This window comes from Lepisosteus platostomus, chromosome 12 (assembly GCF_059453375.1).
Source record: "Lepisosteus platostomus isolate fLepPlt1 chromosome 12, fLepPlt1.hap1, whole genome shotgun sequence".
NCBI classification, from domain to species: domain Eukaryota; kingdom Metazoa; phylum Chordata; class Actinopteri; order Semionotiformes; family Lepisosteidae; genus Lepisosteus; species Lepisosteus platostomus.
In genome coordinates this window covers 41,829,183-41,856,753 of record NC_142622.1, presented here as the reverse complement: position 1 = coordinate 41,856,753, position 27,571 = coordinate 41,829,183, and the positions used below count along the sequence as shown (strand labels likewise).

The following is a 27,571-nucleotide window of genomic DNA, read 5'->3' as shown; positions in this document are numbered from 1 at the left end:
CTCTAGCTGAAAGATGGCTAAAGAACATATGGATGCAATTCAACTCTGGCTAAAAGACTGTTTTGGGGTTTCTTAATATAGAAGCAATCCTTTCCAATTTAGAAGTGGGGATTCAAGCCAGACAGGAAAGGTCTTTCATCCTCTTAATCAGATTATTAATACACTGTCTCTCTTGCTACCTTCTCTCTCTTGAGCCTTGCACCTACACGAGACACGTGAGCCAACACGCTTATGCATTTTCTGAATCCAGCCAAAGCAGCGTGCTGTACAGTCTGCTGAGGAGATGTCAAGGAGGAAAGGCAGCGGCGGTCAGCACTGAGACTTACTTCCGGGCCTCCACTCTTGCCTCTGCGTCGGCATCTCGGATGCCCTTCTTGATGCTCTCCACCAGAACCGCTGCATGCCTGCCACACACAGAGACGGCTCGTTACCAGACCACACTCGCAACCGGCGCATTCCCACCCATGACCTAGTCCAAACCCATCTTCAATTGCAGCAATCTCAAACACCCCCGGATACGCATAAACGTTCCTTCTGTCAGACCCCTCCAGAACCCTGTTTGCTGAGCTTGATTTCCAGTTTTAAAACACACACCCTCTCCACACACAAGCAAAAGCGTATCAACGCGTACCACGGAGAAACACAGTGCAGACCTGATCTGCTTTTGCAGTGTAAAATACACTTCCATTTTGTCTACCACTCTCTGTAATTTGAAAGGTCTCCATCTTGCTGATCGGTGCACTTGCATTACTGCTTTCGCAAAAAACGAATCGAATCTAAGTGTCAGGAGGATTCACTCATTAACAGGCTGCTATTTGCAAGTCCGCCCCTGCACATAATGCATGGGAGTCACGCGTTGTCATCCTTCCAAAAACCTTGGATTTAAATGTGTGTCCGTTATGAACAAGTTCATTTTGTTTTCTCCTGGTATGGGCTGGGCTGGCTGTGAGAAAGCCCTTCCAGACCTTCGGACTCACTCAGATATTGTTATTACCACTGCGGTGCTTAAAATTAAAACAGCACAACACTCGGATTCTAATTACTGGTCAAGTTACAGCTGCAAGACTGTGACAGGCTCAGCCTGGCAATCGGTTCCTTCGCTCCCCTGCAGGAGGGGGAACCTGACGCAGAATTCGTGAGCAGGCAGTGGAAGGGGCAGGCTCTAACAGAACACCTGAGAAAGCATGAGTGATTTGTTCCAGAGCACAGCTCTGCTACAAGCTAAAGGAGGCTGTTCAGTCCATCTAGCTTGTTCGGGAGTGAATAACAAACTGATCCCAGGATCTGATCCAGCTGATTCTTAAAAAAACACCAGGATACTGGCTGCGACAACATGGATCTATAGCTCGTTCCAGACTCTCTCAGCCCTTATGTTAAGCTGTGAAGCAGGAGGTGGACAATTCTGATGATAAATATCATCTTATGACCCCAACAACACCAGCCACGGGAGGAAGCATAAATTGCAGTACAAGTGCATTTAAAACTAAGAGAAGGAGACACATCTTTACCCAATGTGATGTGGGAGTATGGAAGAAGCTACTCATCCATGACGTTGAAGCCGATACCCTGGCCTTTTAAAGAAATGGCTGGGTTATATTCCTGGATCAATTAGCTGCTATCAAACAGGCTAAATTGGCCAGCTGGCCTCCTTCCTTTTGTAAGCTCCTATGGTCTTAAATGCTTGTAGGAAGCCTGTCCCCTGACAGTGAATTTCCTTATAAATTTACAGTACTGTGTATGCAAAAACCCAACTGTAAGATATTTAACTGATGAATCAACATCTGTAGTTTTGCACAACAGAAATGAATATTCATTAATGCCAGTACAGGCAATGGCACTGTGACGTGGATACCTTACCTTTCTAGGGAATGGGTCTGCCACTCCTGCAGCAACAGGTCTAGGAAATCGTAACACCGCCTAGAGGACAGGACAGAAAGGAACATGTCTCTTGTATGTTTACACGTCAACACCTACCAAGGAGAAAACAACATAATTCATTCAACATAATTTACTGCAAACGTGTAAAAAGAGTGTCTTTCAATACTGACTTTAAAGACAAATTTCTTGTGTGAATTTCATTCAAACATCCATCTTTTAATCTACTATTCCATCTCAATTCACAGTGACTGTCTATATATTTTGCTATTTTATAAAGCAATGGCTTTCAATCAAAAACAGACGAGAGCATGACGGACATTTATGAAGTGCCAACTGTAGTATTTGCATTATAATTAACTAGAATTCTGCTCTGTTCAATTCAAAATTGTCAATCTAAAAGGATTTTGCTTGCTTGTATGAACACAACAGATGAGTCGATTTTAATAATTGTGGCAGATGCAAAACCATTTCTTCTGGGAGCCTGCAACTTGAGAGTACTGTACATCAGCATGACTAGGAACTGTGTGGTTCAGTTCTTTATCGTGTGATACTATGTTACGGTTATCAGTACCCTTCAAGTCTCAAGAGAAATACTAAAACGTGTTTTCAGGTTGAAAAAAAAAAATCGACAGACCCTGAGCTACACAATCATGAGAGGAAAACAATCAGCCATTAATTGTTTGTTCTGTATTTTAACAGGGATTAAGACATTAGAAAAAAGTAATGACAAAAAAATATTATTGACGGTACTACAGATGGCGCTGGTCCTACTGAATATTTTATTTTTTCAATGCATCGATAGGACACGAATCCCCCACATTTCAGCTCATTCCTCTCCATTCAGATGGACTAAAAAGGACACCAGTGGATCTGGTCATATGTGCCAACCTTTTTATCTTTACTGCAATATAGGTAGGGCTCAACATAGTACCCGTTTTCTTCCCTAGATATTCTTGAAGAGCATCACCAACAATGCTCCTGCTCCAGACGGGGGGCGAGTCCTCAAGCATCGCCACCTGAGGCCTCTCCCGCCATTGACACCGCAACACAACAGCAAACCATGAGTGCTGCAGAAGGAAACAAAGGCCTTACCGTCTGACCGCTACCGATTTCGATGTGCAGTTGCTGGTAATTAAGGGGATCAGCCTTGGAACATGAGTATGCTGAAATCAGAAGAGCACGGAGATGCACCCATCACTGACAAAAGTTACATGGGCCGTGGTCAAAATTATATTTAATACCCATTTCAAAACAAACAAACAAACAAACATGCACCTTTGTTTTGCTTTTGTTTTGAGCGGCAAGATGTAAAGCCAGTCAGAATAACCAACCTCCCCCAGATTCTAATAATAATAATAATAATAATAATAATGTTTCTTTATTAGCCCTATACAATTTCTTGCATTAGGAATTCGTCTTTTCGCATACCCCAGCTTTTCTCCATGGAGACACAGACACACAGACAGGGAGAGAAGCTTGGGGTCAGAGCGCAGGGTCTGCCATTGTACGGCGCCCCTGGAACAGTTGGGGTTAAGGGCCTTGCTCAGGGGCCCAACGGAGTAGGATTCCTCTGCCGGCCGTGGGATTTGAACCGGCAACCTTCCAGTCACAGGCGCAGATCCTGAGCCACAGAGCCACCGCTCCGCCTAATATTAATCTCTACTGACATCAGTTTACTAATCATATCGTAATCTTTAAGTCGCAAAAGAGCACTGGGGGAGAGGCACGAACGGCCCGATCAGAGGATCTGAGCCCAGGCTAGAAATGTGGCTGCAAAGCTCTGAAGGCTGAAGGGCCCCGGCGGAGCCACACCCTGGGGACACTCACCCGGATGACGAATCTGATCGCTGCCACGCCTGATGTCGCCATGACCTTGGCGCAGTTGGGGATCAGGTTAAACAGAATAGGCACAATGGCTTCAGCCCCGTGGTCGAACTTGTTGCCCAGAACAGTGGAAAGATGGCTGTTGAAAAGCACAACCACCTTGTTAGGAAAACAACCTTCCCCCCTCCACCTCCTCACTTCTTGGGTGTTATAACCCCTGTAGCAGCTGGACAAACCACTACCTTTCTTCCTCGGGGGGGGTCACAACCGGACAAGAGCCGAGGCACGAGGAGCATCAGCTGTGAATTCATGTCAATATCACGCAGTCTGTTCTGTGCAATATTCTACTTCTCGTTTCGATTAAAAAAAAAAAAAGACTGATCGTAAGCCATGCGGCAAAGGCACACGGGAAGAAAATTAAAAAAAAAAAAGACTGCAGAAGAAAGCGCAGCTGGTTCCTGATCAGAACGGCCAGCTCAAGCTCCGGAACAGCATCCCTCATAAACGTCACGCAGCGCAAACCCGCCCCCTGGTCCCCCGAGATCCCGGCGCCTGGAGTCACTCACGCCACAGTGATGCATGCCTCCCGCACCACCTGGGAGCGCAGGTCCTTGGCTGACAACTTGAAAGCTCCATCTAGCAACCGCAGGTGCTGGTAAAAACAGTCGTAGTCCGCGGCCCCAGCGACCAGCAGAGAGCGGACCTTTTTCAGCTGCGGAAGGAAAACTCGACAGTCAAAATGTCCTCACAGGGGTCAAAAACACACAAGCAAGCTCATAACCCCCAGGGCCTCTTAATGTTACTTGTTACTGCAGTGCTGCAGTCCTGCCCAAAAGTCAATGTTTAATTTTAAAAGCTGTAGGCAAGAAACCCAAAAGATTGTGATTTGACTGGTTATAATGCTGGGAAAAAGAAAGCAGTCAACATGGAGATTAGATATAAAACATTGACACTGTGCACACTAACTAAATCATGACTAATCACACCTCAGCAGTTAATAGCAGTTGTCAAAAGTGTCATTGCTACGTCTCAACCAGGGAATCGATGGCCTAAGAAATCTTTATTCGAGAATTTTCAAGAGCTCTGTTTTCATGTGCAACAAAATCCAGCAACTAGTAATCCTCTGAAGTCATGCCTGGGGAATTCTGAGCTGAGGCGCAACACAAAAATATTCCTGTACTCGCCCATCAACAGTTTCATACAGCACTGCAGCACAATTTCTTTACTGTTCCGCACTACATTTCTATAGAAGACCTAAAATGTTCTCTGTAAGATCCTACGCCTATTTCAGCCTGTATGAATTAAGGAGTACCATCACACTGAATCACTGGGCAGATGTTGCAGGGATTTCGGATTTCGAATGCAGGGGCAAGACATTCTTTGAGCATCACGATGACTTGAACACAATGCCAGTCCCGCAGGAGTAAATGGCAAAACAATGTTTAAAATCCCAACGTCTTCAACAGATTTTAAATAAAATACATCTTAATAAAGAACCCATGCTGCAGTGAATGCTCACAAACTACTTTAAGGGAACTGCATTTAATTCTCTTCTACAGTCCTACAGCTACAACCAAGCCTGTATGTGAAAAACATGTCTTCAGTGATAACCAGCACTGAAGTCTAACCTGACTGCCAAAAAAAACTTCGGATTTGATTTTTTTTTTTTTACCAGGGATAAATGGCTGCAGCAATCCGATAAAACTAAAATCTTCCGTCTCCCAGGTGTGTTACAAACAAAAAGAGACAGGAGAAAAATGTGTTTGAAAAAGAAAGGGCAATTAAACACCTTTTGGCTTTAAATGTGAACCACTGGGGCTAAAATCAAGTTGGGTTGCTGCTACTTCCATGATCAGGCCCCTCTACAAAGAATGAGCAAACTCCTGTGCTCTTTGCGGGATCATGGGAGTTTGTCACTCGTATTATAAGCAGATAACCTCCAGCTGCCAACAGCTGGAATAATGGTCCTTCTGGAAGAGCACCAGCTGCTAGAATCCCATCTATCTGAAGAGGAACTGAAGAACTTACCGCACCGGCTCTCTGATCCCAGTCATGCTTGTCATCCGAGAGGATTTCACGAATCTTGTTCAGATTCTCTTCCAGGTCTCTGCTGGAGTAAATCTGGGACACAAACATGAGAAGGGACGACTGACTGAAGGAAGAGGCAGACCAAGTTAGTTACCCCAACCTTCTCTAGTAAAGCCATGTGCGATTGTACTTTACGGTTACTGAAATAGGACTGGAGACAAAGGCAATACTGAAGAGGCATACACTCAGGTCAGAATAACACACTTCAACAGTGAGTGGACTTGATATTAGTTGGAAGCTGTAACGCAGCTGATCGAACTGCATAATGAGAAGGCGAGAAGTGAGAATGTTTTGATTTGAGAACGTCTTAGAATTCTTACACCTTAAACTTTCCAAATAATATTACACTCTTGAAAGCATCTGACGCATTCCAGCAAAAAGCATGATAAATGCTTTACTCTATACCCATTACATCGGTTTCCAGATCACATAAATCTGCGCAAGTACACTGCTATCATACTAAGAGCCTTAGTACTGACGTGACACTCTAATCTACAATAACCCCTATAATCGAATCAAAGTATTACTTTATGTATACTGAATCCTGCCTAAAACAGTGTTTGCCTTTATTGTGCAGAAACAAGTTTTCACTTTAAAAGCCGACAGTCAGGATATGGCACTTGTCTCTCAATTAACAAACTGCAACATATACAAAATGCAAAAGGGCTTCACCTGTACTGTGGGAACATCTGTGAATGCTTTGATAAAGTCATCTTCATCAACTGCACCTGCTCCTTCCTTGGACTGACCTGCAGGTAAAGCACACAAACAGTGTGAGTGGGAAAGGGCATTTAACCTCCATTACTTGATAGAGACTGACTTTAGTGAGAATTCAACAGCTGGTTTTGTTAGATGTCCGATTCGCGGTGGACAACCTGAGGGTGACCGGAAAGGTTATTTTTTGAAGGTTCAGTTAAGTCTGAGATGCAAAAGAAATAGGGGCAACCATGTCCCCCACCAGATACTGAATTAGCACGGGCAACTGTCATCACTGTTGCCACCAAGAGAACAGATACTTCCTACAGACTACAGCTGGCAAGTGAAGAGTCTTTTTCTAAATTACTGAAAGCTTGGGAAATCAGAGGGCTGTCAAGAAAGGGGATAACTTTCTGCCAAATACACAATCCAAATATTTCTCCAAACGCACAATCCAATACAGAACAAAATAGTGACCAGGCCCCACTCAAGGGGAGACTGTTCCGCCCCTGGATGCATGAAATAAAAAGATCCTTGAAGTTAATGGGTTTGTCAATTGGTTTGTTAAAGCATCCTCATTTGGACAACTCGGGAATCCAGAATCCAGCCACGTCCCAGACACGTTCAACAGAAAGCCCTATTAGTAATCAAGACTAGTCAAACCCAGGCCACCAAAAGCTTTGGAGTGCTCCAAGATTATCACCTGGGTCAATGGCTACATATCTGTCCAAATAAAAATGACTTTCATCAAAACTTAAGACTTAGAACTTAGTTCTGTATATTTTGGTTGTTATGAAATTATGAAAGATAATCTAAAATAAAAAATTAATGAATTTTGAGAGGTGATATACTCATTTTAAACAGAAGTCATATCACATTGTGCAGTCCATAATTAGAAGCATCTATTCAAATCTGCTTTCATTTTATTCAGGATACATGTGATCGATAATCTTTAAGAATCTTCTGAAAATAAAGGAGACATTTAACACTCAGATGAGTAAAACCTGAAGACTAAACTGGTATGCAAGTTCCCCAAAGGAATAAGGATTGCTTTCAACAAACAGGTTTAGAACATGGGAATTCAACTAGAACAATTTAAGACCTGTTAAGAAAATGGTCAATAACTGAATCACAATCTGCAAAAGCCGGTTAACACTCCATTCGTTAGGCAAGGAACATAAGCTGTTTTGTCCTTATTTGAACACTTTGAATTTCCCTTTGGAAAACGTGTGACATTTGCTTGTCATCTATTGATCCCCAGCACACTATTTTCTTGGTACGGTGCCCAGCGAATGTCAATTATTTTAAGCCACAGAGCACCGAACTGCCCTTTGGAAACTATCTGGCTAGACGTCTGGTTTCCTTTACCTTGAGGCTGGCTTCCATTTCCCCCCCCACAGTCAATGGAGCACAGATCCCATAAAGCATATGCCACTAAGCAGAGGGTTTGCACACAACCAGGTGATCAAGACACATCACTGCCAAGCCCAACGGTATCCTGGCAGGTTCTGACCCACATATCCAGCCTCCATTTTGCTGACATTTTTCCTTGCATTCTTTCTGTCCTCTGTTGATACTGTCAAGAGTTATTATTTTTCTTAGCGCTTAAAAGCCACAAAAAGGAAAACCCACAAAACACATTTGAATAATCGTGAAGCACAAAAGATTCAACGCGAATGGGCTGGGCTCCTCACCAGGGATGACATGGGCCTGATATTAACACTGCCTATGTACACAATGGCCTGCAGTCAATTGCAAGACATTTCTACCACACTAGATTCTTAGAAATCTTAGATTCAGCAAAGAAAAAGCATATAAAGAACCTGGTGAGAAAAGAAAAGCCAGATGAAGCTCTGTGCCTCTTGACACTTTGGCAAGATTTGATGTTAGACTAAAAAGAGCATAAAAGCACATTCTTTTTACAAATTAACTTTCTATACAGTTCTTTCGCTAGAGGTTTAGGGTCAACAAATGAAACAAGAACCTCAATATTTCAGTATTTAAAAACTATTCCGAGTTACTCCTCACCATGAATGTTCTGGAGGAATACACGTCTGCTGGTCTTCAGGCTAATGAAAAAATTACCTTCGGACTCATCCTGAAGGAAGAACCAAATGAACGACTGCACGTTGCAGCTGGCCCATAATTGTCAAATAGCAATTAAAACAACAACTACAAATAAAACTGAACCCATTCATCTACAGAAAGGGCATTTCCTTCCTCAGAGCGCAGGGCCAGTATGGAGCCACCTGGACAAATGGACACTACGCAATGAACACAGCTGTACCAACCCACACACTTCTGCAGACGACGTAGGCAAGACGAAAGTCTCAAGAGAAACACACTTACCACCGATAGCTCGAGACTACTCGAGATGATGCAATGCTGTACTTACTGAGAAGCAATGGCAGAACAGTATGTCTGAACACAAAGACAACTGCAGCGCCATGGATTGAAAACGAACATGTTGTTCAAAACATGTTTGATGGAAAATCCTGAAAATTGATTTGCATGTTAATTGTTTTGATTTGATCACTTTAGAATTTGGTGAAAGAATTCAGCCTTAAAAAGCTCCCTAAGCTATCCCTCACCTTCATACATAAATAGCTTATGATCGAGAGCACTAACCCACTTTTGTACGCAACTAAACTGCACTATTCACGGTTATAAGCCATTATGAGTGAAGATAAAGGCCTTATCAATAACTTCAACTAGAACGGAAATTAAAGTCTGTGAAAATATAGGGAACTTTCTAGCCTGTCTTAAAGAGACAAGATGCTACATTTACAGGAAGAGTCCTCCACAGGCAACAGGGTCAACATTAGAAAATTCTTTCAGACTTTAAGTTCTACACTACTATCCCCTTGAGCTCTCCTAAAATTCTGAACATCTGAAATGTATACTCTAATAATAATTTTCCTTTAAGTAGTATTTTACCACAAAATGCATTCCACAAAAAAACTATGGTAATAGTTTTACATTTTGATTTGACAAATTGATGGTATCCTCAAGTTTAATCGTGATCCCAGGTAGCTCATATTGCCATTATAAATCCACAGTGTTGGAATTTATCACGCATTCGTGGAAATGGAAACAAAGGTTCAGTAGACTCAGGGCGACCATTTAGAGTTAAGCCTGAGATTTGGAGGACAGAATTTAAAACGGTGGCAAACTCGGGACCCAAAGCAATATCAGGCAAGATCGTCACACTGTTCAAAGAAGAGCAGGTGTTCTCATCATCATCAGAGGGGGAGTTCCACAGTGATCTTGCAGGCGAGATTGAAGCCCGAGATTCACAAGGACCCTTTTTAAAAAAAATGTTAACTGGAATTTTAAGACTCAGCCCGAGGCGAGAACTTCTGTCCAATGCCGGGAGAGCGGGATCCTCTTGAGAGAGTCTTTGTCGTGCTCAACTCTCAGAGTCACGAGTCTTTTGATGCCCTCCATGATCTCCATAGCGCCTAACAGGCGAGTTAATGGTGACAGGAGCAGCAGGATGTCAGTCACTGACATCACCGCAAGCCCACAGGAGCTCGGCAAGTCACAGGAGTCTCTTTCTCATCAAACGTCAAGAACAAAAACGTGACCTAATCCCCTTTCTACTCCGACAGCACGCTGCTACTTTCATGACACCCACTCAAGAGTCGATCTGAAAGTCCCGACACTAGAGTACATGCTTGATCGCCGACGTCTCAAATCATACGATTTTCCACAAAGGGGCTCCCTTAAAGACAGGAGCCTTCCAGGTTAACTGCTGCATTCAAGGCACTACAGAGGTTTTAAAAGGAAGTTATTGAACACGTTAATTGAATTTCACCCCCATATGCTTCAAAGAGCAGCATGCGTAGGTTTGTGGAATGTAACTGAATAGAGGACACTGAACACGCTTTAAAACGTACTGTTCACAAAGCTCCATGACTATAAAAAGGTAATTAACATGAAAACTCACTGAAAACCGTTGTCCGCACTCACTCAATCTGGTTGTTCATTCAATACTTGCAAAACACTATTTGGAAGGAAATCTGCCACGTATTCGGTTTTTATGAGAGGGAAATTAAAACCTTTAAAAAAGTTAAAACCTTTTGACAGGTTTGAAAAGATTCCTAAATGTTATTGCATACCACAAATCGGCAAAACTGCTTCGTCCTTCATCGCACCTCTTGGCGAGAGGACATAATAAACACTGAATGTGACGTCCCTTCTTATCCACTGTCAAAGCACACAGGCAGAGCAACAGACGAGATGAAAATCTTGAGCTGCCTGAGTCATACTGTAGCTTCTCCATTGAGATGCATAAATTCAGGGTCTGCAAACCTGCTCAAAGACAAGAACTGCATAGTGCATATTTCATTATCTAAATAACTCCTCAGCATCATAAAAATAAACATGAAACATGTTTTCAATACCAAAGAAATAAGAGACATTAGAGGCAAAGAACCACTTCAAAGTTAGAACTGTGTGCTAGCATGAGAGTTCAAGTTCATGGCTTTCATGAAGAACATGGAATTTATTAAGACCTTAACCCTTGCAACAAGGCCAAGTTAAGCTTCAGTTTAATATAACCTTAACTTTTTGTTAGATTCTCCTACATTTAGATTACCAAATGACATGAAAAGTTGTAAAGGAACAACTGTCAGTGTAAAGGACTATTTAAAGGTTAATTTTGAAATCTGCAATCCAACTTAACTGGCGCCATTTAAAAGCTTTTTCACACTGAACTGCTGATTTTGCCAAAATATTCGATTATATTAACAGTACAGTCTCCTTGCCCTGTGAGTCGGATGCTCTTACTTCACAAGACTGAGGACACAGGATTTTAAGACTTGACCCGACCTCAATCAGACAACTTCACATGGCCACAGTCTACCAAAAAGAATCTACAGGAAAGTAGGATCCGTAAAGCCGTTCAATACATACAACAAGAAAACAAAACAGCTCTCTAATCTCAGTCAGAAAATTGGAGGGGTCAATAAATTTTTAATCAGTTGTAATGCAAGCATAAGGAACACTTTAGAAACTGGCTATTAAACCAGTTTCGATAACCAGCAAAATGGGCGGATACTGATCCAGATATCTCTAGTTAAATCCAATATCTGCCATTTCTTCCCTGCTGTGCAGCAGGGCTCTAATCTGCAGTAGCCATCTGCATTGTTGGGCTGTATTGTGGAATTTGCCCAGATTTATCAATCACAAACAATCTACATTACCCGTCCCTTCATTACCATAAAGAAAAACCCAGAATTAATCAATTCACAAAAAAATCTAAAGGCAAAGAAGGAAAGGGTTTTAACTGCAACCATAACGGATTTAAAAGTACGCTAGTGCACGTTGTCAATTTACAAGTTTGTGTAATTTTGTGTGTGTGATGGTCGTGATCCAGAGGTACACCACTCTGGCCACCCGGCTGGTTCTGTTATTCGGGCTCTGAAATCGCCCATCGCGGCCGATCGACGAAGCTGTACCGAGGTGACTGCGCAGTGAAGACAAGGAGAGGACCTTTCCCAGAGCCTCCTCCGAGACGGGCCGGTTCGGTGCATGGGGGGCCGCTGGGAGTACCCTGGGCCGGAGAGGACCTGACCAATCGCAGAGGCGGGCCGCACAGGGCCTGAGAGGACCCGACCAATCACAGAGCCTCTTCTGAGATGGGCCGCTCCCCAGCTGGGGGCTACTGGGAACACAAAGGGCCCGAGAGGACCTGACCAATCGCAGAGGCGGGCTGCACAGGGCCCGAGAGGACCTGACCAATCGCAGAGCCTCTTCTGAGATGGGCCGCTCCCCAGCTGGGGGCTACTGGGAACACAAAGGGCCCGAGAGGACCTGACCAATCGCAGAGGCTCCTCTGAGATGGGCCGCTCCGCTGCTGGGGGCTACTGGGAACACACAGAGCTTGAGAGGACCTGACCAATCGCAGAGGCTCCTCTGAGATGGGCCGCTCCGCTGCTGGGTGCTACTGGGAACACACAGGGCCCGAGAGGACCTGACCAATCACAGCGGTGGGCCACACAGGGCCACTCCAGTGCCGGGGGCTGCTGGGAATGGCCAGGGCCTGAGAGGACCTGACCAATCGCAGAGGCTCCTCTGAGATGGGCCGCTCCGCTGCTGGGGGCTACTGGGAACACACAGGGCTTGAGAGGACCTGTCCAATCGCAGAGGCTCCTCTGAGACGGGCCGCTCTGGTGCCGGGGGGCTGCTGGGAACGCACAAGGCCGGCGGGTTTACCTCCGATCTTGGGTCCGGCCGTGGCGCTGGGCCTCCGGGAACCGCCACTGGGGTTGCCGGGCCGTTTCGGCGCAGGAACCTTGAACGCGGACTGGGCGGACGAGGGCCTGTTCCCGTCCACAGACTCGTCGTCATCGAAGCTTTTGTCTGGGGGGAAAAAAAACAAAAGCAGGGAAGGTCTTTAGAGGGGAAAAAAAACTGCCTGTTTGCAGTTACTGAGCCACAACAGAGAGAGCAGAGGAGGAGGGTGTGTGTGTGTGTGTGGTGGGGGAGTGATCAATAGTAATTACCCGCTACAATCATCCTTTTCCAATAGGCCTTTCAGGACAAATCAGCATTTGGGCACATTCAATCCAATTTAGAAAAATTACAAACTGGATTGTTTTTGTGCACCTTGTGACACCAGGGATCTTTCCCTGTAACACACCCTTACTTTCACTGCATTGAAATGGACAGTTCATGGTGGAAATGCACGGCATTTCCAAACAATCCCAATTCCCCGACGTGCGAAGGCACGCAATGCAGGCGCTCACCGAGGTGGTACCCCCCCAAAACCCCTTCCCCCCGCCTCACCGGCAGGACAGAAACGAAAGCAGCCCAACAGCGAGCTGTCGAGCGCAGACAGGCTCCTGTCACCGTGACTGCCTACGCGCTGCATAAAACAATAGACCGCAGCCCAGCATGACAGCAGCCCTGCGAGACCCGGGCATCGGAAAACATGCAAAGAGAGAGCCGGACAGGTTCCCCCACCCCACACCCCACCCCCGTCTCTCCGGCTCCACAGCCACCCACACCTTCCAGCAGCCCCTCCAGTCCACCCAGCTCCTCCCGCAACTCACAGTCGCAGATCCTCTTGCAGATCAGGCGCCTCATCCCTCTGAACACCCCCCCCCCCCAGAAACAGAAATCGAGGGCTTTCAACGGGCCCTGCGCACGCTGCTGTCCTGCCAACAGCTCACATGGCCAGGCGAGGTAGATCCCAGAGCCCCAAATCTGCAGATCGGCCGAGGCTCCTGCCTGTAGCTCCCACACACTGAAAGCACCATTCAGGCTCGTGCCGGCATTTTCCCCCCCTCTCTCACTCTCTCTCCTCTTTCTTCCTCCCCTTCCCTTGGAGGCCGAATGGGCCAATCAGCTGCAAGATGACATCATCGCCTTGCAGCCAGTGCCAGTGGAGAGGTGCGTTTTTCTTCCTGCATATAAATCTGATTTCACCCCCCCCCCACACACACACACACACCCCTTGATGGTACACCTAAGCTAATTACCACAGATCTAGGCACAAACATTTCTGAGGATGCAGCAGCAAGTTTGTGTGCAAGTGTGCGATTTTTCTTCTTTTTTTTTTACACACGCCTCTACGAACGCGAGCCTGCTGCGCTTTTCATCTGATCCTCCTCTGTACAGGCGGCAAACACGGATGACGACTGCGAAGGCACGTTTCAGCAGAAAACCCCCCGTGCTTGGCTCTGCGTTTGATATTCAGCCCCCCCCCTCCCTTGGACAGGATACCGCTGCCCGGGGTTGGATTTCGGAGTCGGAGAGGGGACAGCGGTCAGCAGATGGCAGGGCCCTCCACTCAGCTGGGAGCTGCTCTTTTGTGAGCAGGCGGCCTTTCAGAAAGCTCAGCGCTGCCTCGCATCCTTAACGAGCTGGGCGAGGCTCCGCCGGGCTCCGAGGGCTGCAGTCAGTGCTCCCATCAGCCCATGGCTTCCCATCAGGCAGCAGCAGGCAGACACAGACGCATGCAGGCTACTCCAGGGCTGTAACCTTTAATGAGCAGCCCCATCGCACCGGAGGCTATAGGCTATCGCGCCAAGATTGAACCTTCTCCCCCCAGTTCCCCTGCTTCGTTTTAAAAGCTAAACCTGAACAGTCACCAGAGCTCCACTTGCGCCAGGATCTCTTAAGCTTTTCAGGTAAAAAAAACAAAAACCTTTGCGTAATACAAATTGTTCAACAAGTACGGTGCAACTTCATGGACAGATAGCAATTTCTCCGGCACAAAAAAAACGGCTGCCATTTTCAGCATCCGAAACGCAAAGTCACAAATTCAACCCGGGTACTGTACAGCCACAGTTTGGAAGAGGCAAAGAAAACTTCAGGAAAATGACCACATAATCCAGGGATTCAATAAGTCTAAGAGGAAAACACCTCCTCCAACATTTTGAGGCGTTTTTGGATCAACCTTTCACAGGGATACTACTAAACAATGCAGGAGAAGAACATTAATAAACACAAATAGCCTACTAGTCTTTAACTGCAGCACACAGTGTAGTAAAGGATGAGTCTGCCCCAGTGCTGGGGACCGAATTATCATTACACAGTAACACCAGGCAATAGTGATTCTAGACATCATAGCTAATACAGGCCCGAGTCAATAGACTACATTCTAAAATTCCAAGAATAAATGCCTAAAATCTTTCAAGTTAATGAAGATGCTGGGAGGTGTCCCATCCAGGAAGGAGTTGTGCGCTCTCAGGAGGAGCTCTGGCCTGCTGAGCCACTGTGCACACCTTATGAAGGCCCGCTAACTGAAATTCTGGGTTTGTTCTTTCTATTTTTATTAGAAAGAGGTATTAACTTTTACTTATTCATCTGCAGCCAGCACACACTGACACAGCTGCAATTAACCCTCACTTGCTCCTTAGACCTATACCAACCAGGTTTCTGTACTCCTCTCGCCAGGGTTGATATTAACCTGATCCTATAACGTTCCTAATGAAAACATTATAGCCACAAGAGTCTCAAGACCACCTCCGAAGAGGGGTCTGGTCTACCTGACTGAAACAACACCCAAGCACCAGCACCATCCTAAGGCAGAACGAGCTCGCGAGAAAGAGACAGTCAAACTCGCAAAACAGAGGACTGATGAGACCATGCCTTACGCAAAAGACTATTTTTATAGGATTAACGGGGACTACAGGACATATTAACATGTGTGAAGACAAGTGAACGCAAGACTTATGTCTCTTTCATTCCACATGCAAAAAGAAACACTTTTCACCTTAAGAGCAGGATAACTGCAAACATTTCTCCATGTCCTGCGAGAGTTTTGGACACCCAGACAAAATGGAAGTAGTATACCCTTGTAGAAAGAAAACACACCCAAGTCTAGCCTTATATTTCACAAGAAATATTGGACTCCATTTTTTGCCTATTGCTGGACACTATTACAAACTGAAAATCTGACCTCTGAATGTCCCCTGACGCTAACCTGGCCCGTGCTTGCTCTGTGTCTGGATGGCCATCTTCGAAACATGCAGCATCACGGGGCAGGGCCTAGAAACCTGCGCACACACACAGAACCGAGACAAATCGCCCAGCAGAGAGCGCGGTTCCCATGGAGACTGTGGCAGCAGGGCCCTGTCATGTTAAAAGACCACATCAAGCTAAGGGAACGACTAAATGGAAAACTAAAATGGAAATGGGAGTGGGGAAACGTTCAGCAACACCTCCTTCTAGTTTAGTTTCATCACTTTGAAAGGACATACTCCAAAATAAGGATTAAAACAAAAAGCAAACCCTTAAACCCACCCCTAAAAGCAATCCAGGGAGTCTGTTGACACTGCTCCATCAACTCATAGGCCCGAGTCTGGACTAGGCCAATGTCTGCGCGTTCTTCCCATATCAACATTTTTTTTTTTGCAGTGTGCTTGTTCCTTTACACATTCCAAAGCCGACTAGATTTACTGGCATCTGTAACTTGGCCCCGTGCTCTCGCTGTCCTGCAGTGGACAGGAGGCTCCTCCATGGTGTAGCCATGGTGTAGCCCTGGTTTGTGGCCTTCGCACGTTTGTGGTCCGCGTTATCACCACCCCGCCCCACAGTAAGCAGCTTTGTGGTGCCCGGATGAAAAAGAAATCCTTCACTGGCGCCGAATTACTGGCAGAGAACCGTAAGCGCTGGAGCTTTACAGAAGGAGAGCAAGTCTTAAGAGAAAATTCTGAAAAGCAAAGCATCTTTAATTCCACAAATTGCTAAGACTACAGGACTGCAACCACTGTTTTAATCAAATTCAAATTAAAACTGCTGCTGTTCAATTAAGATAGTTAAAAGGTTCCAAGCTCACACTCATTTTTAACACAATGCTAGAGCAAAGCTTAACAGAAAGATGAAGACGTCTAAAATATGCACGAGGTAAGTGTTGAATGCAAACAATTTCCACCATTACCCTAGCTAGCTAGATTCAGAAAGTGCAAGATAACATTTTCAAGCACCACAGTAAATGTCCGATATTATACCGCTATACACATTGCATCACCAAGATTAATAAATAAACTGCATTTTAAAAACTGGCAACAGAAAAGGCAACTCAAAACAAAGACATATTCACTAAAAATGCTTCCTACAGCTTCAGCTATTTGAACAATTAACCTACGTAACCAAATCTATTCAGCAAAACTCTTGTGCGTTTCAGACATGCAAAACATTTTGAGAGCTGTAATTTCAGATGAATGTGAAAAGGTCGTTCACTCTTCATAAACACAAGAAGATTCAGAGGGCAGGCTAATCCAGATCATATCAAGAGCACACTCTTATTCTGCCATAAGTGTTATCAATCATCCTTCAAGGCAGACAGGGAGCAACATCTTGGATAGAAACATCTAAAGATGCAGTCCCACATTTCCAGGTATGGAAATCAGCAAAATCAGTCTATATCAACACTGAGATTTAGCAATCTATCCTACTGACTATTATTTAAAATCAGGAGCTCCTGTGCATTAGTTGGAACATTTCCATCCATTTAAAAGACAATATTAGAGGCAACAGGAATGTTCACCTTTGAAATTATTTTGACTCTTAGGCAAGGCCTTTGAAAGTCTTTGTATTTTCTTGGTACAAAGATCCAAAGATCTCAGCCAACTGTTTCTTGAAAGAAGCCGAGATATCAGTTTTAACAACGTGACTCGGGAAGCTGTGGTCCATTCCAATTTCAAAGAACAGAAATGATAATAGAGTTGACTTGAAAAATACTCAACTTTGGGACGATCAATCAGAGGAAATTGAATTAGGAACTCCAGTTCCACGGCCAAATACATCACCATTTTATAGCATGGAATTAACCTTGTTTGGTAAACATTGATGTAGCTCTCTGCTGTAATCTCTGAAGCATTTAAGCATTAATAGGTGTTGACACCTGTTGTTGGAACTGCATGAATTACATACAGGTAATGAGCCATGATGCTCTAGGAATACCAGGAGCTGATTAAAAACGAATAATAACCTATTTATAAAGAAATCTAAGGAGACACTGTACATTATGAAGAAAAAAGAAAAAAAAACATAAAAAGTAAATGAAATGTGAACATACAGGACAAACTGCAAGGCATTCAGAGAGGGCCCTAGCAAAACGTTGAGTTTTAAGATTAAAAAAAAAAAAACCTGCCTCTCAGGGAGTCAGAGGAAGGGCTTTCTACAACAGTGAAGCAGAGAGAAAACGCCCAGTCGCCAATAGTTGGAGATTTAGAAAAATAAGTCATGCGTCTGGGAGAGAGAGGATTGAGAGCAGCTGATATTGGAGAGTTTGGATGGCATGCACTTTCAGCCTGAGCTGGGAATATATATTTTTTTTTACTTTAAGTGACGCAATGTCAAGAATCTTTTTGATCTCATCGCTTTCCAATCAAGCGAGGCGAGCACATGGGGGGGAGAACTCTTGTGCTGCGTGTAAACTAAAAAGAGCTACTTTCAACCTCAAAAAGCCACCTCAAAATAAGAGCCTCAGGCGACTCCCCCAGACGTTGCTCTCTAGTAACGGACAGACTCCCGGGCTGGGTTGGTCAGAGGTTGCTACCACATGAGGCAACCTGCCTTTTAGATGTGGTTCGTAACGGCACAGATCTCTGCTCTTCCGACATAGCTTGCATTTCTGCTTCCCAGTCCTAAGGCAGACGGTCATGTTGTCACGGTCAACACTGCCCGATTATTTAAACTAGGTCACGCACAAACCCTCCGGCGTGCAGAGATTCCTTTGGAACCGAGAGCTCCCTAGTCCATCTGCATGGTGTTACAGGAAATTCAAGCTGTCACAGGGTGTAAGATGTGGTGCAAAATGTGCTTGGGGGAAAAACTGTAAATGCATGTGCTGTTCACTGTAGTCGTGTCTCATTTTGCATTAGTAAAGTATAATGTTAAGCTGCCTGGGTTCATCTGTGCTTTTTCTCCCCGCTTTGGTATGTCTCAATATGGCAGTTTCTGCAATGAGCTGCCATGCTGCAACTCCGTTTCACACACGAGCTCTGAATTTTCAGAGCACAATTCCGATACGCGTCAGTTGTGATATTTTAAACGGGAATGAAGGTGATGTTTGCTGGGAGTTGTGCATGTGGTGAACATGCATTTGAAATATTTAACTGCGGCCATTTTAACAGTCAGGTAGCTTTTTGGTGGAATAAACAAAATATCTGAGAGGGCAGACAGTTTCTCCGTTTCTCGGGAGCTTTGTGATGTCTGTTTACTTTACTACTCATGTCTAAAAAAAACCCTGCCAATATGTTTCTGTGAAAGGATCGGCACTGCTTTTTTAAAACCATGTGAACTGAAGTCTCAGCAATGTTCTTTATTTTGCTGTGAACGATTCTCGGCAGTACCCCTGAGGAATGACGCAGTGCAAGAACACAGAATCCAGCAGGAAAACTGGAGCATAATTTCTCACCCTTTTTCTCCCGTCACCTGGTTCGGCCAAATTTAGCCTGTTAATGGTATTTAGAAAGCTCTCCTTCTGCTGTTTTTTATACATTTTTACGCTAACCTGAAATGGTTCAGAAGCAGCAGTCTGGAATTTGTAACACCTTGTTTCAAAAGAAGCAGAAATGCAGTTGAGGTGGCTATTTTTAATTTCCATAATCGCCTCTCAATCTCGGCTGGAGAGGCTGAAGACCGTGGGGCAGTGCTGTGGTGGACAAGGCGTACTGGCTACTCAAAGACATCACTTTTCCTTGGCAGTGTAAGTATTTACAGTTTATACACACATGGGTAAAAGAAATTACTATACATATCCACAAGTCAACATAACATCAGAGGATTAACAGGCCTAACGTCACAACTTAAGTATCAAGTACCATCTTCTTGATAAAGTATCAAGAAGGGCACAACAAAAACACCACACAACTAAGAATCAGAGCACTTTGAATATGAACTATTTTTTAAAATAGTCAATTTTTGCCTATTTTAGATCCACCCATTATATTTCAGCAGTAGTTTAAGGATCTGGCTGCCTGCTACAACCCTTCTACCTCTCAGGAATAAGGCTACAAAATCCTGTTTTTAATTGCACAGAAGTCAAGTTCACGTTTCATGACAAAGGCTTCAATTTTTCAGATCCTTGTAACATGTGATGTTATTGGCATAAACCCCGAGCGATAAAAACAAATAAGGAATAAACACGCATCACTGCCAACACGAACCAAAATGCCCCCTCTCTCCTGCAGGCAGTACATAAAGCACCCATATAGTGTTCAGATCCTGAGGGGCAGGCTCTTCTTTCCCGTCCACACAGCTTTTGTCTGTGTGCAACATTACCTCACGTAGACCTTAAAAAGCGTCCCCTTCGCCTTATCCTTTTGTAACTAGGCTCATACAAGATTCATCAAGGCTTTTCAGCTGAAGCGACTGAACGATTCTCCTGCCGGTAAACCGAAGCAGTGAAACTCTGCTTGATGAAACAGACACCAGTGAAGTGAAGCTACACGAGCATTTCCACAAAATCAGAACCGGAGCCCGATCAAATCGCTGGCATGTGTCGGACATCATTCCAATGCAGCGAGATGGTTATCAAGACAGCCTGGAGGAACAGCATGTTATGAAAACAGACGCCTGCTTCGAGGAGCGCAGCTCGCTGCATAAGAGTCGACCTGGAATCTCATGTTACTAGAGGGAACCTGAGTGTGGCAGCCATTAAGGTTGTATAAGCTTGAGCTGATCACAAGACGCTTGTGGCACTTAACCCAGGATGACAACACAAGGGAACTTACTGGGCAAGTGAAAAACAGCTGTTTCCACTCATCCCGACTGTGCACAGTAATGAGCATGCATCCTCCAACTCAGCTTTCAGTCGAACATGACTGGAGAAAAAATAGTTTCATCTAAAGCAACGCAAGTCTGAATGAATAAACCTGCAGAGCTCTTATAGGAATGAATACCATGACTGAAATTTAGAAGAGAAAGTTACACTTAACTGTTTTTCCTCAGATGAATAGAGTTATTTAGATATCGGAGAGATAACACACAGGGTCAATAACTCTGGGCATTTCAGGGCAGACAGTCGTGCGCATTAAGCTCTGAACTAATCTCATCACTGAGGAGCTTATTTCAGGTAGGGCTTTGCTGTAAATCGAAACGACCTCAGAGCGACAATTCTGCTCAGCTGAACCAAGGCCCCGCTAGCACAACTAGTAAAGTTCTCTCCCCTGATTGTACACAAAGGTAGAAAAGAGTGAACTTTTCAGATTCAATGCCTCTCACTTCCTCCTACTGCATACGCATTCGATTCCCCCGTTTAAAGAAATGAGATGGAAGCCATCAGAGAACAACTCACTGAGCAGAACTGATCAAGAATATCTACTGTAGTAAGGGCTGAGGTACACTGAAGGCGTACTGAAAGGAAGAATCTGGCTGACTTTAGGGAAATAAACGAAAGCACCAGCTCAACTCCGATACATCATGAACATTCTTCAACACGTGAGCTCTGCCCCTTTACTAGCGTAAACTGTTCACTTCCTTCCACGCCTGCGAGGCCAAATTTTAAAAAGGCTGAGAGTAAAAGGGCATGAGGGCAGAGAGGTACGCAGGTCTGCTGCTCCTCTGTCCCTGGGTCCCTTCTCTGCAGGCAAACACTGTGGGCAGTGCCCATGATCCTCCACTGCTCATGCAGGGTGCAGAACGAACAGGTCCTCAGCAATGAAGTCTCTGATAAGAAGGCAATGCCAGGACGCCAGAGTGTGAATTCAGAAGGAAAAGAGAGATGGAGAGATCACTTTATTGGCCATATACAATTTCTTGTATTAGGAATTTGTCTTTTCGCGTACCCCAACTTGCTCACCATGAGACACACGGACAAGGAGGGAGAAGCTGGGAGTCAGACCGCAGGGTCAGCCATTTTTACGGCGCCCCTGGAGCAGATGGGGTTAAGGGCCTTGCTCAGGGGCCCAATGGAGTTGGATTCCTCCGCCGGCCATGAGATACGAACCGGCAACCTCCCAGGCACAGGCGCAGATCCTGAGCCACAGAGCCACCACTCCGCCTACGAATAAGAGCTGCATCTCAGCTGACGCACACAAGGTAGAAGAAGAAAGATCTGCCCTTTATTCGTTCACATGGGTTGTGCAGCACACCCTAGCGGAGTTTACACAACTATGCAAAAACCGATACACAACGAGGACGAGACAGCTCAACACACGTGCCTAGTTTTTATGTGCCTTCCTGCCCGCGTGTTCAGAGCGCTAAAAAACACCAACACTAGCTCGCGACACTCAAGACTCACAACACCGTCCTCCCTCTCGGACTCAGTGAGGGGCACCGGACACAGGCCAGGGGTCAGCATGCCGGCCACCTCCTAGATTGCGTGGCAAATGAGCCGTCCGCACAGCACAGGCACATCGACGCAAAAAGACGGAACTTTATCACCACCAAATTCTGGCAACCGAGATCTTAAGACTCCTCTAATGTTAAACTCAAGAAATTCTGAGAATGAAAACGCGTCGCATCAAAAGAGAAACATTTTCGTATTTCAGTGCACTTCTTTTTAAAAATATTTCATTGAACCCGGCTGCTATGTTCCCCCTCCCACGTCCGAACTCGCTTCATAATACTCACAAAACCTAAATCCAGTGTCAGATGACTGCACTTTGAAGCGATCGTTTTATTTTCATGCACAACATATGAGCTCTTACTTTTAAAATAAAGCAAATGCAATATATTCAGGGTTGCTAACAGCATAAAATACACCCAACATGCAAGGGGTGCACGTGCAGGTATGTCGCTGAATTACAACAACAATTTAGTTGACAAAACGATCTTCCTTATTTGCTCTAGCAAAGCAAAAGAGCTCGAGAAACATGTCGGATGACAGTAACTGGCGGGGCCAGGAGCCTCTCTTGACTCTATTCCAAAGGTCCTGGAAACAGTCTAAGTGTCAAACCACAAAACAGATGTGGGGGGAAAAAAACAACTGAAATTTGTTGAGAAAACAAACAGCTACACGACACAAGAAAGACGGCAAACGAGAGGAGGCCACTGTCCTGTCTGGCTAACTACAGGCTATAAGCTCACCTTCACTACCACCTCCCAGCAGCGGCAGTTAAAGGGTTAACTTGGCTTCACGCAGACACCAGACTCCACTGAGCCCTGTCAGGACTGCAGCATCCTCTGGGAGGATTACAACGCCCTGAAGACAGCCGACTCACCAGGCCTGGCCACTTACATCTCCTGGAGAGGGCATTTGTGCCCTGCAGGACAGGCACTCGGACTCAGACACTGCGCCACCTGCTTCCAACACTGAATCTCAACCTAACGGCTTTCCTCTGTACACTGGGGGGAAAGAAGAGCAACATTACGCACTGCGCAAAGAGGCCTTGGTGTCCCACTTTAGAGTCCTAAAATTGCAGAAGACGTCAAAAATAAAAATTTCCCCAAACCGCCCGTCATTTCGTGTACCAAAAATGGTTTTCCGGAACATCTGGGAAATTTTGTAGGCGTTTTAACGCAAAGCGAAAAAACAAAAAGGCTTCTCTTGCATAATTATCAGATAATTCGCTTCACAAGACAAAACAAATTAACAGATGTGTCAAACAAACTTTCAACATCCTCCCTGGACTTTGTTTAGGTTTACAGATCCTTACGAGCCCACAGAACAATGTTGTGCACCGTGTGCTCTCAATAAAATACACTTGCACACTCATGTAAGCACTATCAAGAGCAGATGTGCTTAAAGGTTGTTAAGCTTTTCAGGGAGCTGTTTCTGGGAACACATCAGCTAGTTTCTTGGGAGCAAACTGCTCAACCCACTCCATTTAGGGAGCTCAATCGGAGAAAGGAGAGGACAGCCCCAGGAAAGCTGGATACTGTGGAAATGAATACCACCTGGCGACAAGGAGTGCTACTCTCTACTATAAGAATGAATGTCAAGCCTCTGAGCAGCCTTCACTAGGAATGCCTATATTACAATGAAGAAACCACGAATAGGACCACAGTTCACAAACATTTGCAAGCAGGCCACGATAACACAAGTCTTTAAATATAAGCAAAATGGAGTCAGGCGACTAGCTAAAGAAAAGCACTCCTGTCATTCAGTCACTTCTGTTCACTGATAAAGCCTCCATCTTGTGCAAAGGTCCAGATTCGCCGGGCCTACTTCACTGGAGAGCAAAAGGCAGAACCCAGACCGAATAAGCTGGTGCTCCCTGTGCGTCTGGCACTCTTGACCCCCATCTCTTTACAGGGGGGGAACGAGGGAACTGCATAGCCTTCTCCAGCACAGAGCAGCCAAGGCTAATTCCCCAGAGAGGGGTCCGGGCCAGCCCTACTACACCCCTTGTGTACACAACTCGCCTAAAACGAAAGCTCAAGCTACTGATCTTCTTTCTATTTGCGATGAGCTGTCGCCCTCAATCGGGTTCCGGAGGGCTGAATTCCAAGCCCAGTCCTGAAACTAGGAGAAAAACCATAAGCACCAGGACCCAATTCCCACTCACACCAGACAACACACCATTTACCTTCAAGAAAACAAAACCTAATGCTAGGTAACGCTAACGAGGGTCTACAAAACAACATAGATGCTACCTGCAATGTCTAAATAACTCATATCAAAGGTAGTAAGATGAGGGAAAGCATTCCAGTAACGTGCAGATCACACAGACGCACAGACGCACAGACCGCAATTCTACGCCGATGTGAAATAACGCAAGCTGGTTGGAGATTTCTAAGCAGCGGCTCCGTGCCAAGACATTGTAACTACTTGGGAAATCTCTGCCAGTATGAGCAGACAACAAAACTCTGCCTGCCATGCGTAGCTGTTTACACCTTACAGTCTATCCATAGCCATTATATTTTTGAAAAAGATGAATTCCCACCCTTACCGTGAAGGTGGATCATGTAAACCAGCAATGGGGGAGGGGAGAGTTCTTCTTTTCCACAGCTGTGGCTAAGAAGCCCCTTGAAGCAGCCGATTTTATGAGACGCAGAAATGCGGAGACCTAGTTCTCTCTCGCTGGTCAGTGGGAACAGCTCTGTTCCCAGTCCACACCTGGGTCTTTCAGCCAGCGGGGATAGGCCCTCCCGTGAAGCTAACAGTGACAGCAGGAGGATCGGACAACGCTCTCCTAGTGGCAATCGAGCATCAGAAACAAACTAGGGAAATGGGACTCGGCCCTTTGCAGCAATGTGCAAACTAGGAAATGGCTTATTTGAGCACCACACTGCTCACGATTCAATTAAGATCTCGGCACATCTAACAGGGAAGCCAGAACAAAGCCACCAGTTTAAAACGAACCAAACCTGGAAATGAAATCTTACATTTCATCTTCGGATGAGAAAAGTGAAGTGTGTCAAAAAAAAGGAGCAACTCACATTTCCAGCTGATGTGTAATTTAAGGAACTATAAGGAACTGCTGCAGCATTTGAAAGACACCAACAGACACCTGCCATCAGAAATTAGTGCAATGATTAGAGTACACCCTTGCATTCTAGACATTCAGTTGATCTTACTCGAAGAATAAACAGCTCATTATACAATCAGCTCTTGATATGAAGTTTTAATAAAACGCTCAAGCAGACAAAGTGCAAATGGTGCTCTTGTCAAGATCTATACTATATGACTGTGCTTTACGTTTCTAATAATAAACCAGCAGAGCGAAGAGGAAACCGATGTAGCAGAATAATTGAAACAAATGAACACAACTGATGACTAACATGCCGTGCACAGCAGATCCAGGTCATTCCACACTCGCATCAGACTGAATCTCGACCTCAATTCATTGCAATCCCACTTTAATTCTTAGATCTTTTTAGAGGTCTCCTGCTAAAACCCAAATCAGCTCTATATTTCTAATCAGTTATTAGTCTCCCCCTCCCCACCAATATGACAAGGCACTGACAGCACTTGTTTCTGCAGCTGCTGATGGGTTCAAGGAGGACTAAGAGGAAACAAGACCATCACTCTCTCTTGCATAGCAGTTTATCATCCACCTGCCACCTTTCCAGGAACAGCAGCCCCAGAAGGTGTCGCTTATTAGTACTTAACACCGTGCTGCAGAGCAAAACTTCTTACTTCTCAAGAACAGTGAAGAAAAACAGCACTAGAATGAAATCTAAAACTTTAGAGTAAAATTAGATCTTTACCCAGGTCACAGAATTGCATTCAGCACCATAGAAAACCTTCACTGGGCTCAGATATTCCACAAAGCATGAAACCTCCAGCATTGCTAATGTTCCCAGTAGTGAAAGCTGCAATTCTCCGTTTGCTCTTGTGGTGTGACATCAGGCGATGTTTTCTCTTTATAATGTGTAACTCACTTCGCCTCTAGTTATGCAGTCAGCAAGAAAACGCTCAGTGGCACGAGGCCTTTAGAAACAGATCACCAGAAATGAAAACAATGCCAACAGTGAAGTAATACGTTTCCCACCCAGTCCTTTTGAAGTTCTTGTTTCGGGGGTCTTTTGTACTATCCAGGAGTGCAAACGGATCAAGACAGAGGATGTTTTGAAACTAAGAAAGTCAATAAGCATCCCTGAACTATTCCTTCAGAGTGCTCTTGCAGAACATACAACTATGGCTGTATTCAACGGGTAAGCAACAGTCATCCCCTCACTGACACAAAAGCAAGCCCTAAATTAAAAACCCTACACATTTGTTGACTGCTTCAGGCATTAAATGGACAAAGCTGCTACACAGAGTCTCCAGCCTGACTCCCACACAATGCAAAAGGGGTCCTGTTCCCTTGCGAGCCTGCTAATGAATGAGGCTGTTCTACTATAAACGTGTTCAGCCTCCCTCTCACGACTTCTACTGTAGGAGTCAGAAATGCTGCCCTCCCCTAAAAATAATTACAACTATTTCTCCCTGGTAATAATAATTAATAATTGCTTACACTTATATAGCGCTTTTCTGGACACTCCACTCAAAGCGCTTTACAGGTAATGAGGACTCCCCTCCACCACCACCTGGCTGATGTGACGGCAGCCATAGTGCACCAGTACGCTCCCCACACACCAGCTCTCAGTGGGGAGGAGAACAGAGTGATGATGCCAGTTCAGAGAGGGGGATTATTAGGAGGCCATGGGACCAATGGCCAATGGGAAATGACCAATTGGAAATTTGGCCAGGACACCGGGGTTACACCCCTACTCTTTTCGAGAAGCGCCCTGGGATTTTTAATGACCGCAGAGAGTCAGGACCTCGGTTTTACGTCTCACCTGAAGGACGGCGCTTGTTTACAGTATAGTGTCCCTGTCACTATACAGGGGTATTAGGAGCCACACAGACCACAGGGTGAGCGCCCCCTGCTGGCCCCTCTAACACCTCTTCCAGCAGCAACCTTAGTTTTTCCCAGGAGGTCTCCCATCCAGGTACTGACCAGGCTCACACCTGCTGAGCTTCAGTGGGCTGCAAGCTGTGGTAGGTAGGTGTAACCCTCGAGCTTGAAGTTTCGAAACAAAGAACTGATATTCTTACCCAGGTCAGTGAAATCTTTTGCAATCACGTCATCAGCCACACACACGCATGAAACACAAGCTGGATGTCCAAAGTGCAAATCAGACCTGCTGGGTTTCAAACCTGTCACCTGCGCGTGACATCATATCTCACAGAAGGTCGAGAAATGGGAAGTGTTGAGTGATGCTAGGTCACAGTGTAACAAGACGACAGCAT

General features: G+C 45.2%; 1 protein-coding gene across 37 annotated transcripts in view; it reads right to left on the bottom strand.

Moving 5' to 3' along the window:
- Positions 1-27,571, bottom strand: part of clasp2 (cytoplasmic linker associated protein 2) — a 106,572-nt gene that overhangs the window by 43,542 nt on the left and 35,459 nt on the right. For 31 of the 37 annotated variants that reach the window (XM_088601984.1, XM_088601983.1, XM_088601990.1 and 28 more), the window contains 8 exons: positions 12,706-12,852; positions 6,463-6,539; positions 5,731-5,823; positions 4,269-4,414; positions 3,706-3,841; positions 2,971-3,041; positions 1,858-1,917; positions 327-404 (listed from right to left, as the gene is read on the bottom strand). In XM_088601984.1, coding sequence (XP_088458110.1) covers positions 327-404; positions 1,858-1,917; positions 2,971-3,041; positions 3,706-3,841; positions 4,269-4,414; positions 5,731-5,823; positions 6,463-6,539; positions 12,706-12,852 — 808 coding nt within the window. Of the gene's footprint in view, positions 1-326; positions 405-1,857; positions 1,918-2,970; positions 3,042-3,705; positions 3,842-4,268; positions 4,415-5,730; positions 5,824-6,462; positions 6,540-12,705; positions 12,853-13,499; positions 13,680-27,571 lie in introns of those variants that run through there. The other 6 variants (XM_088602020.1, XM_088602015.1, XM_088602016.1 and 3 more) reach the window with 5 other exon arrangements.